The sequence below is a fragment of the Agrilus planipennis genome, unplaced genomic scaffold (genome assembly GCF_000699045.2).
Source record: "Agrilus planipennis isolate EAB-ADULT unplaced genomic scaffold, Apla_2.0 scaffold131, whole genome shotgun sequence".
Taxonomy (NCBI): Eukaryota; Metazoa; Arthropoda; class Insecta; order Coleoptera; family Buprestidae; genus Agrilus; species Agrilus planipennis.
Window position 1 is genome coordinate 42655 of NW_020439549.1, and position 21940 is coordinate 64594.

General features: G+C 33.9%; 1 protein-coding gene across 1 annotated transcript in view; it reads left to right on the top strand.

Annotated features, from left to right (window-relative positions):
• LOC108738356 overlaps positions 1–21934 on the top strand; it is a 38795-nt gene extending 16861 nt beyond the window's left edge. Inside the window, exons 2-11 of the mRNA XM_018471752.2 lie at positions 7033–7245; positions 14799–15036; positions 15096–15220; positions 15284–15559; positions 15702–15878; positions 15975–16154; positions 16247–16426; positions 16708–17164; positions 18299–18472; positions 20537–21934. Coding sequence (XP_018327254.1) covers positions 7062–7245; positions 14799–15036; positions 15096–15220; positions 15284–15559; positions 15702–15878; positions 15975–16154; positions 16247–16426; positions 16708–17164; positions 18299–18472; positions 20537–20885 — 2340 coding nt within the window. The 5' untranslated portion in view covers positions 7033–7061 and the 3' untranslated portion in view covers positions 20886–21934. The remainder of the gene's footprint in view (positions 1–7032; positions 7246–14798; positions 15037–15095; positions 15221–15283; positions 15560–15701; positions 15879–15974; positions 16155–16246; positions 16427–16707; positions 17165–18298; positions 18473–20536) is intronic.
• The last annotated feature ends 6 nt before the right edge of the window (positions 21935–21940 follow it).

Genomic DNA, 21940 nt, shown 5'->3' on the forward strand with positions numbered 1-21940 from the left:
TATAACTAGCTCTTCATGCCTGACAATCAATGTATACAGTTCCTTTAATCTATCAATTTTAAAAAATACTTTCTATCATTCATTAGTTGTGATTAATGCATTTCTTGATAACGACATACCGTAAAGTAGAGAGTAAAGATGGCGAAAAAATTAGCGACCTATATGCCTATCTCGCACAAAACCTCATCATCAATATTAATCGGCGGTAAGGTAGGGCCAAATGCCAATGTGTCGAATGAATTCGTATAAAAAGAATTGTCAGGCAAGTTGTTGCAATCACTTGCAAGGACAGTACATATTTGTATGTATACACTGCGTAACAGTACTTGTAATAATCATCAGTGAACGAACAGCACAGCGTGACAGCAAGTTGTACGTAGTAGTACCGGTGCGGTGCCAGCATTTGTTAGAGAGTACATCTGACATTAAGTGCCTGGACGAAGGAAAATAATGAAGAGATTAATTGAGGAGTTGGTAGTAGGCTAACAATAGTAGGCTTATTCGCTGCTGACTTATTATAAGGCAGTTGCTTGTAAAGAATTTTTCAGCAAATAAATTTTTATTTCTTAATTATTCTCTATTATATACACGCTATTTGTACTATATGTCTTCTTAAATGATAAAGTATCCGTAGCAAGCAGCCATTATAATAATTAACACATTCATAAGCATTTTTAAAACGTGTTTGGTAAGCAAGTTGTTGTAGTTATTAATTTTTTAACGATGATATAATCTATAATCTATATATGGATATAAATGGATCGCTAAATGTGTTATTAAGCGCAAAACTCACCTCGGAAAGTTTCTGACGAAGAGAAAAATTGGAAAAGTTGCTCAGAAAAATGTAAAAACCAAATTCAAACTGTTCCTAGCTGTATTTATTTAACAGTTTGTGTTGATAAGCCAGACAATCAACAGCTATGTTTCATATTTAACATGCTTTTCACTTACTTGTTTATTCATGTCAGCTATAAGAAAAATGATAATAATTATTCTCATATAAACGTATATTAATCAATAAAAGCGAAATCGACTAAATGCAAGATTACATAAAAATTGTCAGATCTTATACGTATATAAATCTTTTATAAGTTGGCGTAAACGCAATTTATTTGCTACTAAAACTTTCTAATCGTAAGTAAAATTAGCATTAACATCTTATAAATCACTATTGAGAGTGTATTCTTATGCGTATACTGAATTGGCTCTTGATTAGTAGCATGGAGTCAGTTCGATTTCAGGTAAAAGTGCGAATATCTTTACTACAATTTACTTGCAAAGTCATTTGTTAATTCGTTCTGAAAGTTGTCATTAATCTGTCAACACTTTGAATAACAGGAACGGTGTAATTAGTAGGTGTGATTACGTATAATAAAAAAATATTGTAAAAGTTGCAAGTATTTTCACTTTCTTTAAGGGGTTACTCGCTTGATCTATGATTGAAGTCTCTCAATGACGGTAATAATTTTAAAAGATTAGTTACAAATACAACGACTTGAAATTAATAGTGAAGTTATTGTGCTTAAATTGGGCCAAAGGTGCACTTATCATTTCGGTCGGGGGGGGGGGTACAGTTCCTTTTCGCATTAACCTGTCAACATCCTGAATAATAAGAACGGTTTAAGCAGTTGTGATTATGTATAGTTATTTAAAAAGTATTGTAAATATTGCAAGTACTATTACTTTATTTAAGGGGTTACTCGCTTGATCTATGATTGAAGTCACTCAATGACGGTAATAATTTTAAAGGATTGCTGACAAATATATCGATTTGAAATAAATAATTATTGTGCATAAAGCTGGACAAAGGAAACTTGTCATTTTGGTTCAGGGGGAGGAGTACGCTGTAAATAATGATTCTTAAAGTGATTGGAAGTACTTTATACTATGTATTACATGAACAAGGTAAACACAAATTTAGTCAACGATTTTTGTAGGTGAATCGGGACAAAAATTAGCGAATTCTATTTTTTCTTCTTCGAAACTCTAATATTAAACACATTGAATTATTTAATTATATTTACACTACTTATATATTGCAATATGTATACATTTGGAATAGCCGTTTTAGTTTTTCACAAAATTGAAGGAAAGTTCTATTATTCCTGTCTTTTTTCGACGGCAGTTTTAGTTTTGGTTTTTTCGGAAGTACAGGAGAAAATATTTCAATTAATCTTTCAGTTGTACCTTTCGATCTCATACCATCAGTTCTAAGACTGTTTGAACTTCTACTTCTTTCTGCCTTGACCAATTTATTAACATTTCCCTAAAACTAGAACATCCCACATCATCATCATCATAAGGTCGTAAGTCCTAAGAGTGGTTGGACACGCACCACCTCCACTCTTTCCTATCTTGAGCTCAACTTCGCATTTCCCTAAAACTAGAACATCCCACATCTCTAAAAAATATTTATTAACAGTTATTTAATGTAGATTAACTCCGTATTTTCATCCTATTTCCAGTTTTAATCTGTATGTGTCTGACTAGCCCTTCAACCCTTTTGCTATACGTATCTCACTTAAAAAACAGAATTTTATGTCCCTTTTGTTTTCAAACTGTTCAAGGAACTTTTTAAGTAATTGTCCTTTAACAATATTTTTAAATTACTAACAATTGGTAAACAGGATCAATTTGCTAATTTTCACATTTCTGCGTTTAATAATTTCTAAGAAAAACATTTGGGACAAATTAACACTTGAGTGGTCTCTCTCGTTCTATTTTTCATTGAGAGGTGCGGATACAGAACGGACCCCTGACCCCTAAAAAAACAACAAGTACATACGAGAATCATGTCCTTTGACAAATATAATAGCTTTAGATAAATGATGTGTACGCTTTTAACAATGTAATGCGGACAAAGCTTCTTGTATCACTTAGGTATCGACAACTACGGATCTTTAATCATTTGTTAATAATAAATGGTCGAACGTCAGTTCTCTTCTTCAAAAGGCCGCGATTAACTTGTTGATTGCTGAAGATGCTGAACATCGCATCGGAGGACACGGACTAAACAAAACAAAGAATAATTAACAGTTTGAGTTAACAAGAAACTGTTATTGCAATTATAGATAAGTGTCTGGGTAAATCGGGACTTAGTCTTCTTTTTTTTTTGTTACCAACAATGAACGGGTTCCATATGCTGGAATAACGGCGAAAGGACTACTTTTAAACATAAATATTCGGTATCTATACAAACCCGAAATTTGATTAGGTAACAAAAGACCTGGCTCGTTACTGACCTCATTCGCTGCATTTATTTGCTGAAGAATTTAATACGACCGTGCATACCAATTAATTACGCTTATTTTATATTTATGGCGGAAATTACAGATTCAAATGTACCTATCTATTAGATATATGTATAACTGCAGTTTTTTATTGAATCGGTTAGTAGGTAAGACAATAATTTAAAAGATCGGTCAAGTGCAGGCCGGATTTCCATAACGAACGGTCGGTGCCACGGAATAGTTACGTTTAAGCTAAACTTTTTATTTAAGCGTTTGATATGTGAAAACGTCTGGGTAATAAAATAAACGAAGTGAAATAACATTTACATTTTGTAGATATGCATATAAGAACCAAATATTCATCACAAATTGTTCAGAAATACAAGGACTATAAATAATCATCATCATTATCATCATGAGTTCGTCAGGTCTACCCGAGATAAAAATGTTCAGTCTCTCAGAGTCTCTGAAAGCGAGACTCGAGTCTCCGTCTCTCATTAAGTCTTCTGGTGTCGCTGAGAGAGACTGTCAAAAAAACTGTTTAGCGTCTCTGAACGAGAGACTGGACTCGCTCATAGAGAGATCCTCATTTTGTATTCAGTCTCTGAACGAGAGACTCGAATCTCTCAATAACTGGTTAAAATTTTGTAAGTTTAACATATTTCAGAGATCCCAGTCTTTCTACGAAAGATTCGAGTCTCTCAATTTTTCAGTTTGATTCATTCAGTCTCTTTATGAGAGACTCGAATTTCTGAATTAACAATTTTATCGTTCGAGTCTCTCATACAGAGACTGTGAAAGATCCATAAAAACACCAATGCAAGACTGTGAAAGACGCTCTCAGAGACGCTGAAAGACCCTGTAAGACTCTGAGAAACTGGAAAGAGATTGAAAATTTTTGTTTAGGACAAGAATGATAGAACATGAACCTCCACTTTTTCTTATCTTGAGCTAATTTTCCATTTCCCTAAAACTGGAACATCCCACATCCTTAACTATTTGTAAAGAGTAATCTAGTATAAGTCTACCTCTACTGCTCTTAACTCTTGTTGCTTTCAACTAGCCGTTCATACCTGAGAAGTATGGGACCAACCTATCTCGTCTATTTCTTATTGACTTCCTCTGTTCTCCTACTCTATCTAATACCTTTTCATTTCTAACCTTCTCTATCCACGGTATCCTCATCATTCGCCTGTAACACTACATTTCGAACGCCTCTAAACTTTTTCCTTTCGCTGCGCCCTACGTCCACGTTTCCATATATCTTTAACAATCGTTTTCGAATTTCTGACTAGGACGAGGATCAATTTCTGTCGCGAAAAAATGCATTATACATTATTACCAATGTTTAAAATTATTTCTTTTAGAACCATTTTGTTTACCGATTCATTGATAGATGAAATTAAAAATAGCGAAAGCAGTTAAAGGATATCACAAACTATGAAAACCAGTTATTGGGATCAATTTAAATACTATTTTAACAACACTGTGCGAAAACCATTAGGGTATATTCAACATTTTGAGTACATTGTTTCGTTAATGTGCGAAATCTCTTAAAAATTAACTATTTAAATATTCAAATGTATAATTACTGGGTTAGCCTACGTATTAACAGGTGCGATAAATATTTTTTCCTTTTAACAGCTTTATTGGTTATTGTTAAAGAACCGGGTATACTTATTATATGTTAGGTAACTTCTGAAAGGGGAACAAACTTGAAACTTAACACTAATAGGTTAATGAACTTAATTATTGCAATACATTGTTGCCTTAAGTATGATGGATAGGGGTCTGTCACATTAGGTCAACATTTTCTTCGCTTATTGGTCATAAAAATTAGTTTTCGAGTGAAAAAGTTTAGTATCATATGAAATACTTAACCTTAACCACTACAAATTACCTTAAATTAATGAGGAAAAATTGGTGTTGTTACACCCTCACCGGGAAACGAACCCGGGACTTTTGATTTTCTTAATGTTTTTCGTATGATATTAACAGATATACTGAACTTTAAATACTGAACAAAGTTAAGAAACTTATCTGCTTGTCAAGACCGCTTGATCAAGATCTTGACTAGATCGATATATTAATCGATGATGCAATTTTAAGGAATATAAGTTCACAGCGGGTAATTTACATTCATATACCCACTATTAATCTTACTGGAATGTTTTAAATATTATTAAGTACTATCTGAATTTTGATATTAAATGCTCAAAGTCAGGATTAATATTCCTTGAGTAAAGACAATAAAGCAAGACAATATTAAGGTCACATAAATTAAAAATAATACAATAACAAGGCAAGACAGAGGTTTACATTATAATATAACAGGAACGACATTTGAAAAACATCGATATTGTTTCGTCTTGCGACAATCCTTCTAGTCCCGCTACGAATATCCCACTTTAAAGTATACTTGCTTTTGTTATCTATTTGAGTTCTCGCGTGAGCCGTGCAGCCAGTCGCCCCGCATCAGCGTAGAAAGCCGATATCTTTAATATGTTGTAACAGTGACCTAGGCAAACACCACTTTCGAACTGTTCTAAAGTATAACATAAATATATAGATTTGGAAAGAGCTATTACAAGATGATGATGTTACATTCGTAGTCAACACACTTAGCATTAGTTTATTACGCGTATGTTGCAATTTCGTAGCAAATGTAAGCGAGCTGTCTTTGTGATACCTACATAATTATTTTTTAAATTGTAATTTGCTTTTAGAATTTATAGAGCAATGTACGTTGTATATATTATAATTGTGTAATACTTTACAAGTTCATTATATTTAAAAACACGTAACGCCATTTGTTAAGTAGGAGAGCGGTTTTGTTACATTAATATATTTTATTTATTGCGTTTGATGGCATGAGTGGTAACACTTTCTAACGCAATTTATTTATTCTAAACAACTCTGTCAGGAATTGGATCAGTTCCTGAACAGTTATGTAAATATGTGTAAAGCTACAATTGAGTATTTTAAATTCTAGAGAAAACACCGAACAATCTCTGTTCTGGATATGCTATTTGCGAAACATATGTTGCTTTTTTGTTTATTTTCTTTCTCTTATAGGGAAAATTGACTTTTTTACTCTAGTTATTTTGCTAATGTAATTGTTAATTAATTCATAAAAAAAACGCAAAGAAATGTTACTTTTATTGTTATTAAATTTTGTAGAAGTCTACTACTACATTTCGTTGCATGTTAGTTATATTTTCTTCATATTTTGTAAGTATCCGTTATGAGAATTATTTTTTGAAATTCCATTTGAGTAGAAACTTCGATGGCGTTCATCTTATTGGATCTAGGTTTAATTAATAAAATATATCAATAAAATGAAACCGTACTAGTTTCCACGAACTCCTTTTATTGTACCTACTGTAACAATTTTTTATCACATTATGGCCTCTTCAAGTAATTTTAAACACATTTCAATTCTGTAAAAAAAATTATATGTAATTAAAAAAAAAATAATTAGAAGTTATTAATAGACTTCTCGTAGAGATGTTGGCCTAACAGATAAATATTAATTTGAAAATTCATTCTCAACTTTTTTCCACTACAAGTTGTCTGAAATTAACGAGAAAAAAATTTGTTAATGTTGTTACACCCTCGCCGGGAATCGAACTCTTGACTTTACGCACCAATGCTCTGACCAGTAAAGTTCCAGAAGTGACAAATAAAATATGTTCTTTATTAGAAATATCTCATATTAAACAGTCTTCATGGAACTGATAAAATTTTAAAAACATGTAATGATGCTTTTTATAAATATATTATATTCTTCGTTTCTTTTCAGTTTTGAACGTTGCTGCCGGGAAAGCCCCCATGCAGATAAGTACCGAAGGCGGAGGAATTCCACAAAAAGCTATTGATGGAAGCACAAGTGCTTTCTTTAGTGCCAATACCTGTACGTCAACTAAACCTGAAAAAATGGCATGGTGGTATGTTAACCTACTAGAACCTTACATGGTTCAATTGGTTAGGCTAGATTTTGGAAAATCATGTTGTGGTAAGTACAATTTTTATGTAATAAATTACTTAACTTCAAGTCATCCTTAATGCCTACCCACTTATTTCAAATTCGTGATGATTAAGGTTACCTTAAATAAATTACTGAATTAATTCGTTATTTATCATTTTTTTCGCTTTATGCAATAATTAGCTATTATGAATTAACATACGAATTTTAGGTGTGAATTGTATTAATTTGTCCCTGTCCAAATTTCAATTATTTCAAGTAAATTGCGAAACAATTTGTGGGAATATATGGCATTGCAAATTAGGGTTTGGTGTATTATTTGTATTCAAATTCAGAATATCCCAAAAACTATTGTTAGGTATGTAAATTGCTGTTAAAAACGAAAAAGTAAAAAGTCATTATGTGGTATTTATACAAAGAAGCCTTACCTTTTACTTCCAAAAATTGAAGCAATTCTTTCAAGGTATATGTATAAAAAAAGCGAAGGAAAAGGTCTTACTTCAAGGGGTTCCTTTAAAGTACAAGGTTTTACATTATTTGTATTTATAAAAAGAAGCATCTGCTAGAAAAAATAAAGGATTTACTCCTAAAAACAGGAATCTAGGTTCACAACAACTGTTCTCGCTCTTTTCAACTTTGTAGTAGCTGCCTAGTCATCGCACAACTTGTAACGTAAAAGTTTATGAATTTGTACGATTGTTCTTGTGTTAAAATCTATCTAAACGAACTTGTATAAGTAATCTTTAGTTGTGTGGTCTCAGTGTTGTGCTTGTTATGGCTGATATGGTGCATTTACGTACAATAAAATACTACAAATCAAGACGTAGACCACGAGAATCAGATTTTAAAACGTTATTTAGATTTTACCCTGCTAAGGATTCAGTTGTTTTGGGACATCCGTTTCTCAAAATTAGGATTTTTTCAAAATTAAAAGAAATGCAGAATATCTCGAACTATAAGGATCGTCTCAGTAAACTTATTATCTGAAATTTAAAATTATTTGAAAGAGATAATTACAATTATAATTTTAACAGAAAATGTTTTAATTGAAACTGGCTTTTCCATACAACTGTACGTATAAATAGATGTTGGATATTTTGTTGTTCAGTTTTAAGCGTTCCCATTTAGAATGCAAATTTCCACGAAAGAAAGTGGCGCATTTATTCTATTAAGTACAAGTTTAATTTGGCGGCAACTGGGTGTAAAATTATGCGTTTGTAGGTTTTATGTTTATTATTAACGTCACTTAACATTAAACCTGAGTCACTTTCTCCTATGTGGAGCAGTGCCTACCTAAAAATACAAACAACAATAGCAGATATAATATCCTTTTAACTACTCTCTTAAGTTATTTCTCTGTATTAATGCAATTACATAAAATTGTTTATCATGAAAAAGCTAAAGGTACACGAAGTCGTTTTCCCAGTTCAGATCGTATTGACACAAATTCGTATGTTCTCGATTATTCAACATTTCTTGTATATACGTCCCGGATAGTGATTTTGTTGGGTACCCAATAACCGCGTACCCAGCAAAACCACTACGGTTAATGGTTCATGCCTTTTTGTGGGCGGGTTTTGAATTAAATTCCACATTCACAAATGTTCCAAAACACAGTAACTCCTATAAAATAATTCGAAATGGTCTGTATTCCGTCGAAACTGCCAGACGCGGATCGCGATTTCGATCTTTTTGGATCTCATCAGCGCATTGCAGGCAGCTCCGACAGAACACAGACCAAATTTTACCTGCTGTCTTAACAGTGCGTTTTAGAAAATACTACAAATGGCGCAGTAAACGCCATCTGTAGCGCGATGCTACATTTTAGGATTACGTATGCTCCAACAAGGTCCACATATGTGGATATCTACTTGCTGAAAACGAATCCCGGCGTAGCCAACCTCAACGTGATAGAGATACAGACCATTTCGAATTATTTTATTCGATTAAGCTAACGTGCCTATCACGTTGAGGTTGGCTACGCCGGGATTCGTTATCAGCAAGTAGATATCCACACATGTGGACCTTATTGGAGCATACGTAATCCTAAAATGTAGCATCGTGCTACAGATGGCGTTTACTGCTCCACTTGTAGTATTTTCTAAAACGCACAGTAACTCCTGTTGGAAAAGTCGCTTGAACACTAAACCAATGAAACTTTAATTCTTGGTTGGCTGATTTTCAACCAGTTGGTTGAGTTGGGAAATCACTAGTAGTGATGTGCTGGATCTCCGTATCAATGACTGCGGATATCCGTATCTATATCCATGGATATCCAAGGATGAAGAATGATCTGCATCCGTTACTTTTTGGTGGATCTTTTACCTTATTAAAAAAAAATATATTTTTAACGATTCGGCACATTACTATCACAATTAAGGATGCTAGATGTTCTAGTTTTAGAGAAATGCGAAGATTAGTTCAGTATAACAAAAACTAGGCGAGATAGGTTGGTAGGACACTTTCTCAGTCATGAAGATCTAGTCAGAGACATATTAGAGGCAGAAACAGGAGTTAGGAGTGGTAGAGGTAGACCTAGGTTAGATTACTGTTCGCAAATAGTTAAGGATGTGGGTTGTTCTAGTTATAGGAAAATTCACAGATTAGCTCAGGATAAGAAAAAGTGGAGGTGCGTGTCCAACCAGTCTTAGAACCGACGAATTAATACCCAAATTTCTAAAAATATTAGATACCAATTTCGTCCCTGTATTTCTTAAACGCAAGGATAATTTATTAGGTACACCGAGGTGTTGTTGGTACATAAATACCTATTTACAAGGATATACTACAGCACCTATCAACAATACGTATTGTTTACGATGTAAATTATGTATTTCAAGTGAAAAACGTGAACAAACAAATTTATGAGAATGCTATACAAATTAATTTGAAACAAAGTACGATCATCAAACAATAACCTTATTTTTTCTTAGTAGGTCATTATTGTGGCGAGAAAACAAAGCAGTAAACGCTAATACTTTCTAACAAGCTTGTGCTAATCTAATAACCCTAGAAGATAATCACTATAATAATGAGATTATCTATTATGTATTCTAGAAAAATTACTATCACTGCTGTGTCAATTTCCATGAGAAAAGCGTCTAAGTAATGTAATTACAACGAAATTTTCTCTTAAGTGGTCAAAAGCATAAACGAAAGCGCAATTTACCATAATTTTGTGATTCTCTATCGGTTTAATATACTTTCAAAAAGTAACGATTTATAAAGCCTTTAATTATGTCATGAAATTGCAAACAAAACTCTTTAGGGAAATTTTTAATCGCGTCTATCTTAAAATATCTTCTACTTCTCTATCCTAAACTAACCGAACTCTCAAAATCTTTTTAACAAACACAGCAGCCCTCTGATAATTACATGTAATAGATTACTGAATTTCTATGTTTGGTTCTTAACTAAGATATCCGGCCCATATCTAGTACCTATGTACTACAAAATGGTAAAAATAAAACGCTGCTTTTGTCAGTTTTTGGCTCGTATAATCCTTGTAAGTACATTGCAATTGGCTTTAAAAAGTCGTGTCAATTTCATCTAATTTTCAAAATATTTCGCAACGAAGGTTGCAACATATACGAGTGATGGTAATTAACTCAGTGAAATCTTTACAACAATCAATTTCCTTTCAATTCATTGCTTAATCGTGTAAGAAATCTTTTTCTTTAATTAACGACGTAGTACTTCAAAAATTACTGTTTGCATTTCCTTTTTGATTTAAACGCCAGGAAATACATTCAGAGTATAGTACCTAATACCTAGTTCTCACGATCATCGATAAAAATGTAGTAAAAATGTTTCCTTGTGAATTGTTTTTACTGGCTCTAAAACTAAAAGTCTTGTTCTTTTCGAAATCTATGTTTTCCGCAATGGAATACGACTATTACTATTAGATACCTTTTCGTTGTTAAGGCAAAGAAGAAGATATTGAAATTGAGTTAAAACAGTTATTTGTTGCAAAAGTGTGTTCGGTCCATAATATAACACAATAATTAGAGAGAGACATACCGCTCTCTAATTATTATGTTAACGGTAAAAATTCAAAAGTAATGACCTCGGAAACAAATTAGAACGCTATATTTGAGTTATTAAAATTACACGTTGAGTATTCTTAAGTACTTATTAAAATATTTATGAACTTATTTTACGAATAATATTTACATTTTGGCCTCTCTACTGTTTGTGATGAGTAGAACTGAACGGGATGTTCTTTTTGAACTGGAAAATTGAATTGTAAAAGTGTTTTTATATATGGAGAGTTGGCAGCTATCTGCATATAAAAAAATCGTACCAAATATTGATGAATATGGTACATGAGGTAGTTAGAGGCTCTGGATATCAAAACAAGATGTTTTAGTCGAATATATCACATTATCAATAAAATGTTGATGGGTAGAGGCGATGGATGTTTAAATAAAATAAAAGGTAGGTAAGTGTAGGGTTAAAGAAATTACTAGAAGTTAGTAAATTTCGTCTTCTGAGGCATGAAGTATTAGTTAGAGCAGAACAGAAGTAAAAATAGACAGAGAAAAACGTGGATTACAAATAGCGCAGTATGGGTTTCCCTAGTTTTCGGAAAATACAATTATTGGTTCGGTATAGAAAGCAGGGGAGCTAGCCGTTCGACCACCCTTGGGACTGAAGATCTGGGTGACAATGAATTCTCACCCAGCGGCATGACCTAGAGGTTTAGACCAATACCTAGCTGCTTCGATTCCTGGTCCGTCTGCCTTGGTCCAAGTTTTCTGTAGTTTTCTTGAATCACTTAGGCAAATGTTGGGGCAGTAATACTCCACTTTCATTCTATTCTTTCTTCATTTCGTCCGTCTCATCTTTCTCACCCGAACCACCACCCATCCATTCCTAAAAGGAGTCTGAAGAGAGCCTTTCGCCATACTTTCGGCGTTGTCCAGAGGGACTGTCCTCCCACCAGCATCAGTGGTTAAAGATACTTGTTGCTTGTTTGATAGCCTGAATTGATCTTATGTTATTGATAATCTAAAAGTGTTTTTGTGTCTTAAAACTAAATACACTTCGGCCACTACCCTTAAATTTTCCCCGTTCAACACCTACCTGAACAGTCCGTATGCAGGTATAGGTATGCGCTACACAATAGCCTTAGCGATAATTCAGGTAAAAACCTAAACCTATGTAGCTGTGTTACTGCGAAGGTATTGACGATGATACCCTTCTTGGTATCAAGGGGGTTAGTACCGCAAATAAGAACGATAAAGTCATAACAGTATCTATTGTATTTATAATAAAGTTAGTTTTACTGTGTTGATAAATAAACATTTTTTCAGTTAAATTAAAATTCTTTTCATTTAAATGTTCTGGGAAATGTTTTAGCCTTTTTGTATCATGCATGTCAGTGAACTTGAGTATTGTAAACAATTTCGTTAAAATTCGTCTAGCAAGATACGTGCATGTATACTCTGCTATGTGAAAATTGTTTTTGTAGAAAATTGTTAAAAAGCCAAACAATAGGTCCGACACAGCGGATGGTGCATACAATTAGCCTTTTTCCTGAGAAAACACTCCCTTTCTGCTTGTAGTAGAAGAAAACATTCGTGCAGGAATTGATAGTCGAAATGATTAAGCCGTAATGTAGTTGTAATTTGCTATGCACCTGATGACCCGTATAGACAACGCCTTCATTTGCAAGTACGGCTTGTGGTACGTGACATCGTGACATGTACCTGTTGTTGTAAAGGGAAAGTGGGTTATTTTTCAAATCATAGCCACTTGGCTACCGATTCTATTTGAATAAATGGTTTTCAGTGTGTATAATACCTTTAATCGTTCGAATAGTATAACTGGTTAACCTCGCTCAATTGATGGTAAAGCTTTTGGTGTAGTGTTAAAAATTTTAACGAGAATCGTACAGAGAAAGATGAAAAACAGCGAAGAAATTTTAGGGGATAACTCTGTAACAGTGTTTGTTTACATTTACTAGAAGGATTACCGATTAAGTAATCAGTACAATTGTTCATAAGCTGTTAGAGAGAAATATGGTAAAAAAGACTAAGTTGCAATCCGAAGCCGGCCCTGGCCGTGAATTGGCAACGTATAAAGATAACAACTAAGGAACTATATCAATGAAAAGTGTGAACAGTGACGGTTATGGAACGACTAATAAACTAAATGTTAACAGCATTAATTAAATAACTTCTTTGTTCATCGCTGATAGTATGCAGTACTATTTAAAGTTCGCCTCGACATGATATTAAGAACACAAAGTAAAAAACAATTACTCATATAACGCGGATGTTGTAGTTGACGGACTGCAGCGTTGCAATGTTGTATCTCTCTTCGTAACCCTACCAGGGCCGGACTGACTCTTTACTGTAATTTCAAATGCATTTTTCTTGAAAACTGTGAACTTTCGGACCACTAATCATTGACTTAATTTTCGTATTTTGTAGCGCCCTGTCACCTCTTGCAAGGTTGCTATTCATTTCATAAACACCCCGTATATGTATAGATTTATGGATTTAAGAACTTGAACAATAATCTTTAGTCGTGTTTAAACAAACAGAATTAGTTATTTGTGATTTTTTGTGCAAAATTACACTTGATGGAAAGTGAATGTAAGATTGTGTAAAATCTTCCTTCTAATGATTGAATTTTACATCATTGAACCATTGACGGGAACTCACGTTAATGGTTGAGTGAAGTAGTATAATGGTATCACTTGATATCTTTTAAGGTTCATTTGCTAAAGTTGCATCTAATTATAAGTGTAACAATCATTGCATCCATGCGGCGGTTTGTTTGCTTCTCGGTATTACATTTTTGCGGTTTACATTGTACCGCAAATGTTTATTTTTAAGTTGGTCCATTATCATTTTACAAAAAACTTACGGAATATTAATCTGCCAACTGTTTGAAAGCGGCTATTTCGCAAATTACGGTAAAATCCTGAGTTATTACTGTGCATTTGGAAGGTAATGCCAAACCATGCGAATAACGAATAAAAGTATATTTCAGAATTCCTCATACTATCTAATCGTCTTTTCAATGAATGGGGTCATCTCTCCATATATTCGTGTCTGCAAATATTTTGTATTTTTTGCAGTTGTTGGTATTTTAAAATGCTGCTAGGTTCTACTATTAAAAAATATGTAAATGGCCATGAAAGCATTTTCTTAAAGGCAAACAACGAAAAATCAAGCCAATTGTTACAATGTACTAAACTAATTCGTTTCTTTGTTTCACGGATTCATCTTCCGCAATCTTAGTTATCATTTCTAGTGGATCTTGTTGTTTTTAACTGAACTTTTACTTTCTCAGCCGTGGGAACGTAGTTGTTTATCTTTGTCAAGATCATTTACTGGCCCATGTTAGTCAGAAATGTCTGTCTATTCATCCATACAGTAATAATAACAATAATAATATTATTCAATTAAAATCAACATTTCACGGCAGAATAGTGATTATAATTGGAATTCAACTTAAAGCATCATCTAGTACACGTTTTTAGTTTAATGTCCTTGAAGAAATAGAAACATCAGAATTGTCACTTTTCAATAATTTCCACCAGTAGATGAGTAATATTCCTGTGTTTGCAGGACCCAACAAACCTGCTACTATAATTGTGAGGGTAGGAAATAACAGACCTGACTTAGGAACGAACCCTATCTGTAACAGATTCACGGGCTTTTTAGAAGAAGGGCAACCATTGTTCCTACCTTGTAATCCTCCAATGCCAGGAGCTTTCGTAAGCGTTCACCTAGAAACCCCTGTAGCTTCCCAACTGTCAATTTGTGAAGCATTTGTTTACACAGATCAAGCATTACCAATCGAGAGGTAATTAACAAAAAAATTTCGCCAAGGCGGTGTTTAAAGATTTTGTTTTTTCACCATAGGTGTCCACAATTTAGAGACCAGCCGCCTGGCAGCACAGCTACATATAATGGAAAATGTTACATCTTTTATAATCGTCAACCGGTTAAATTTAGGGATGCGTTAACATTTTGCAGAAATAGGGGAGGCAAGTTTTATTAAGCATTGAATAACATTGAACGATGTTAATTGGTTATTGTTAAAATACTAGGTACCTTGGTGGATGAAAGTAACCCGGCTCTTCAAGGGTTTATCAGTTGGGAATTGTGGCGCAGGCATAGAAGCGATGCAAGTGGGCAGTATTGGATGGGGGCGATCAGGGATAAACAGGTTGGCGGATGGAAATGGCTGGGCGGCGAAGAAGTAACAATATCATTCTGGAACCTACCTGTAGGCAATGGTGACTGTGCTCGATACGATGGCACAAGGGGATGGTTATGGTCCGATACTGATTGTAACATGCATCTTAATTTCATCTGTCAACATCGTAAGTTTCAAACTAACATCTTCTGGAGCAACTCTAAAAGTGGGAAAACCTATAATAAATATTTAGTCGAATTTAGAATATTTAGCTTTTTATGTTTGCTACCATTAAACTTATTGTGGATGATGTAATGGTAAACTTTTAGAGCCAAAAGCATGTGGTAGACCTGAACAACCACCCAATTCTACGATGATATCGCAAAGTTTCAATGTTGGGGCTTCAGTAGAATATTCTTGTGACGAAGGTCACTTACTTGTGGGCCCTTCGAAGAGAACTTGCTTAGAAACGGGATTTTACAACGAATTTCCACCTGTTTGTAAAAGTAAGAATGATATAAAACCTATTATCATTTTTTGACTTGAAAGTCCATTACTTCCAAAGATTTTTAAATTGTTACAAGTCCATTAACGCTTTTTAGAAATATCGTGTGGATATCCGGCCGATATACCTAATGGAGAATACGTTTTAGTCAATGATAGTGTTGGCTATTTGAGTAGAGTAATATACAGGTGTTTCGAAGGATTCCAGATGGTAGGAAGGGCACAACTTGCTTGTGACATTGACGAAAAATGGAATGGACCACCGCCAAGATGCATAGGTACTACAAAACAGAAATTATTTCATAAATTAGAGAAACATTTCAAAGTAATCTCGTGTTAGAAACTAATGGATTTACATTTGTTGTTTTAGGAATTGTTTGTGAAAGACCTTTAGAAATTGAAAATGGGTACTTTGTGTCAAGTAACAACAATACAGTTTTTGGAACAGTAATTGAGTACTTCTGTAATTCCGGATACAAATTGATAGGGCAACAACAAATTACGTGCATGTCGCACGGCGATTATGATAGTCTTCTACCAACATGTGAAGGTAAATGATACATTTTTTAAACTACATATTTTGTACTATCATATTTTTATGTGGTTGCGGTTAGTCTGAAATGGGATAATAGTTTTAACAATTTCTGTAAACATTGTCCCAAAAGTACTAACGGTATCGATCGTCGCCTACGGCATTCGTTCATATGATATTTCGTTTTTGAAGGTCAGCGTGAACCATTTAAAAAGGTGTTAAAATACATATATGTAATTACCAATCTGTGTGTCATTAAGACTAACTGTTAATTTGAATCTTTTTGTCACTTTTTCTAGAAATTTACACGACACAGTCAACGGTAACTGTTCCTGTGACCCCTCCAAAAACTACTCGTCCTTTAAGCGTGCCTCCTCGAACTAGAATTCGAACCATTCGTCCTGTACCAACGACAATTAGAGCGGAAATTGATGTGATTAGATTGGAAGACAGAGCGAAATTGACAACCTCAGGAACGACTCCACGAAGTGTCACTAAAATTACCGCCGGTACGAAACGACATCAGCATCCACACATAATAGTGGCAGGTCACCCTCAAGATAACGAAATAGCAGGGAGCAATGTTAATGTTCAACATGAAGAGGGTCCGCGAATTAATGTGCCTCTACCCGAAGATAGCAGGAAAGAATTGTTCGGTGCCAAAATGAACTTTGGAGCAATCGTTGCTTTGGGAGCTTTTGGAGCTTTCATTTTCTTGGCAGCAATTGTTACAACTATCGTTATTCTGATACGAAGGTAAGACCACAAATATATATTATTTCTCTTTTCTTTCTTCATTATGTCGTTCTCTCTATTTTCGATTGGTTAATTTATAGTTTAATTTATATAAAATTTTAAATACATCAGTGCTTAAATACTTTGGTGCTCTGGCAGCATACAAAGTCAGCTTACTCTAATTGAGTATATGTACTTAAAACGGTCCAGAGTTACTTTAGAATCTCATGAAACCTGTCTTGGGCCATGCAGGAACAAACCTCCACCCGTTGTTACATTTCTGCCTCTTCAAAACATTGATCGTAACTATTTGCAATTTATCTGAAAAAAAAAAAATACTTTTATGTGTTTTATTGGACGGGCAGTCCTTCCAGACTACGCCTGAGGGCAGGGCGGAAGACCCTCTTTTTAGGAATCGTGGGAATATGTGGATGAAGGTTGGGGTGAGAAAGATGAGATGAATGAAATGAAAGCCTTTCTGTCCCAGTGATCTGAAGAAACTACAGAAAACTTTGGGCTGGGTAGACGGACCCGGAAACAAACCGGTGTCCTCTCGAACTGTCTAAACCTCTAGTGTCTAGGCTATGTCGCTCGGTGTTTATCTGAAGTTCCATACTTGGTTTTACAGCGAAGTAGGTAGATTCAATTTACTCATAGAAAGGTACATGATTCCAAATCGGAAATATTCCGGGAATCCGCCTACGATCGATATTTGTATCTGCGCATCACCCACGCTGTACCTTATGGACAATAATTCATGCCTAACAGTCGATTCAACGTCTTCACAATGTCGTAAGGCCTGCCTCTCGTGCACGTGAAGGCTCATGAGATTTTGAACTAGCTCTAACTTACAATTTATTTCCTATGTTATAAGTAATTTCAATGTGATGTTGACATTACTTTTTGAAATCTTTCAATAATTTTACAGTAAATATAGTAAATCTGGTTTGTAAGTATGATCCATCTGTTTTTGCCTAATTAGGCGAAATAGTATCCAATACACCCCTGAACAATTTTTTCTTAATGGATTACTAATTATTGTTGTTTTTCTTGTGTCTGACTTTATGTATTTATTATTTCTCTGTCTTTTTCTTTCCCTTTCTCTCTCTGTCCACCGTACACATAACTTCATCTTGTGTATTGCGTGTCATGCAGTGCGGGCGCTTCTTCCCGCATGACGTCATCCCGTCGCCTGCCTTCGGCCAGCGCGATGCCGTCACGTTGGTACACCTTACTCGCCCTGCCATTTCCCGACCAGCAAATTGGCCGTCGGGACTTCACCCGCAACTACAGGAGCGCTCATCGCGCCGGATACTTCTCCAACCCATTGTAGCGTAAATAACTGACTCTAGTTAGTGACTTAAAAAAAGTTGTTATGTTTGTTGACTTGATCTTATCATAAAAAGTACATAATATGGTCGAGCACACATTGCCTCCCACAGGTAGGACAGCACCGCACTGCAACACACCGCATCGCATGACCTCTTATTGTTGCTACTTTTTGACTGCACCCTGTATCTTATTATGTTTATTTTTGTATACTGTAGAGCATCTCTGTGCTATCTATTTTTTTTAAACAATATTAAAAAGAAAAATTTTTTAACGTAAAATTTTCAGAAACTCCTAAATGAGGACGACCCATTTGATGTGGAAACGCGTATTATATGTTCTAAATATTTTTGGAGAAATTTATCCCTCATTTAAATCAAAACTCCATTTGATTTTCTTGCCTAATTTTGTAATGACCGTCCAGTATATGTCACATCGTCGTAGTTTTTTGTATTTTATTAAACCTTTATGAACGAAATTTAAAAGGAGGATTTGATTTTGCGATTCAACTATTTAATTTACTAATTTATTAATAAAAGACAAAAAATAACAATTAAAAGCAAACACTACTTTTTAATATTGTTTAATTATTTTCTACTTAACTGTAGTATTCTTTGAAAGTAGTAGTAGATTTTGAAAATATAGTTGGGTGTAGTTTTAAATATTGAGTACCTTTTATACTTACATGACAAATTGAAAACGAAAAAACTTTATTTCATTGTGATTCCAGGATTACCTAAATTACTTCTCATAATATCGTACTTAATTAAAGGAGTAATTTGCATTCATCTTTATCTTGAAGGCTTACCAATTACAAAATATAAGTTATCAAATTTACCCCAATAGTTTTTCTGACAAACAAGGTACACTCTTAAACCTTGTTTTCTATCAAAATGCAGGTTTCAAAAAAGTGTGTATCACTTTTTATACTAAACGTAATCTCTTAATGTCCTGTAGATCAATTTAGTTAACAATAAGACATTATTGCTATACAATCATAAGGGATGAATATCTAGAGTAACAATATCAAACATGTTTTCAAAAAAAATCGCGAAATGTTTATTAATTGATGGTGATAATAAGGGTTCGTCCATAAATTACGTTCACAAATAAAGGGGTGGGACAGCTATTACTTGGCGTGACAAGATATGACAAGGATGGGTGGGGGGGGGGGGCAAGGAAATGTGACTTTTCCAGTTCATCAATTTTATTTTAACGTTTTTCTTAACTTGACAGTTCTTAAAATTGTTCATTACGATATAAAGTGGTCCTCATTGGTATTTTTAATCGCAATTAATTGTTTATAGGGGAGGTGAATTAAGTTTTATGATCTAATATTTGTTAGAAAGGTTGTTGAAAGTGTGACTTGAAGGAAACTTTCCGAGGTGTCCGCCTCCGATTAAGTTGCGTTTAAAATATGTTAATCTAAATCAAAAATCATGAGATACGTAAGGAAAAACGTTTCTAAAGGGTGAAAATATTCCATAAGGGCGACAGTCAGGATTCACATATTTCTGATTGATATTTGCAAAAACGACTGAATGAATTAAATTCTACGTGAAAAATTTATGAAACAAAAAAAAAATTTTATTTTCGAAGGGTTGAAAATGAAGAAAATTCAATCGCAAAAAATCTAAAAAAATTTTTTTAATGGGATCAATTTAATCAAAAGAGCGTAAAGAACTACTAAATACATATCTACATTTTTCGAAAAAACGCAGTTATAGATACCATAAACATATTTAATCAGACTGTCTAAATTTTTATAGTTAAATTCAATGCATTAATTTCACCCCTTAAAGACGTTTTTCCGTAAATAAACAAATACGTATCTCATAATTTTTGTTGTAGATTAACATATTTTAACTGCAATTAAATCGGAGGTGGACACCTCGGAAGGATTCCTTGTTAGTGTGACGAAGTTTGAGGGAGGGACCCAAAAAGGTGAAATTCTGAGTGACGTATTTTATGGACGACTCCTAAACATTTCTGTTAAGAATTCTTTAATTAATGAAATTCATTCATTTATGTTAATTGGTTATATTTAATGCTTTGTTCCAATAGATCTGAAACAGCGAAACATTATCGTCATAGACCATCACCAGACTGTGGAACGGTAGCGTCCTTTTCCTCATCCAGTACAGGATCGCGCAATGGAGGATTAAATCGTTACTATCGTCAAGCATGGGAGAATCTACACGAATCAGCTGGAAGCAAAGAAGGTTTGAAACATTCGCCCCTAAGACGCCTAGAGACCATGGACGAACCACCGTTTAGAGAGAGGAATCACAGTGTTACCGATCATCCGGCATCAGTCGTTTTGGACAAAGCGGAAAAGAAAAGACACCATCACCATCATCACCACCACGATATCAGGGCACCACCAGGGATAAGGGAACATAAAAGGTATTGACATAATGGTGTAGTTAGTAGTCGCTCTCCCGTTATGGTGATCACCGTTAAAATTGACGAATAAAAGACACGCTGGTAAGTACTGTGCTTCGAATCGTCAGTATTGAATTGAAAAGTGAGAAAATTATATTTAGTGTGTATATAAACCGGTGCTTTCACATTTAACACCTTGGTAATGTAGGTAATAGATTTTTATTAGTACCTATGATAAGGAAAGACGTTAAAGAATAAAGTTATAAATGTATCAGAGTGAGAAGTATGGTTCATAAAGTCAATGCTAAATTAAAATAATGATGGGAATGATGTCCACAGAAATGCGGTCCAAATTATGAAACCCTTTAATTTCCACCCAATGCAAAAGTTGATGATTTCGTTCAATATCAGAAATTAAGTCACTTCCATTTAGCGTTGCACTTACCATAACAATACTTCTTATATCCACGAATATTGGGCGATGAGTTTAAGACTTTTTTAAAAAAAATTATAGAAAAAAATATTGTCATGCTACGAAATATTAATTTGTATTTTCCTGGAGCACGTATTAGATTTAAATATTTTTTAATTTATTTTTTTTCAATTTTTGTTTTTAATAGAATTACATGTGAGATTAATTTCGAAGTTTTTGTTGTAAATTAACGATGAATATATTTGCAAACTACTAAGAGAAAAACTTAAAATTTATAAAAATCATTTTTTTACGTAAAAATTTCTAAAAAATGCAGAAACATTTTTGTTGCCGTATCTTTTCGAATATCAATTTATAAATATTTACGTATGTATAACAGTCCGTAATACTTGACTTGACCCCCTTCCCCCCCTTTGCGTTACGTAATTATGGACAGCCTCTTATAATGTGATTTTATTCATTCAAAATTACTTGATAACGTATTAGTTACTTATGTATCTACTTATTTTAAGTAGCTAAGTAAATTGTAGGTGTTTTAACCAAAAATATAATATAATAATAATAACATGTATAGCTGTAGATAAATGTGTAGTAGTGCCATTGAATTAGGCATACGAAAATGATCATCAAATTGAATAATCTATCTATAC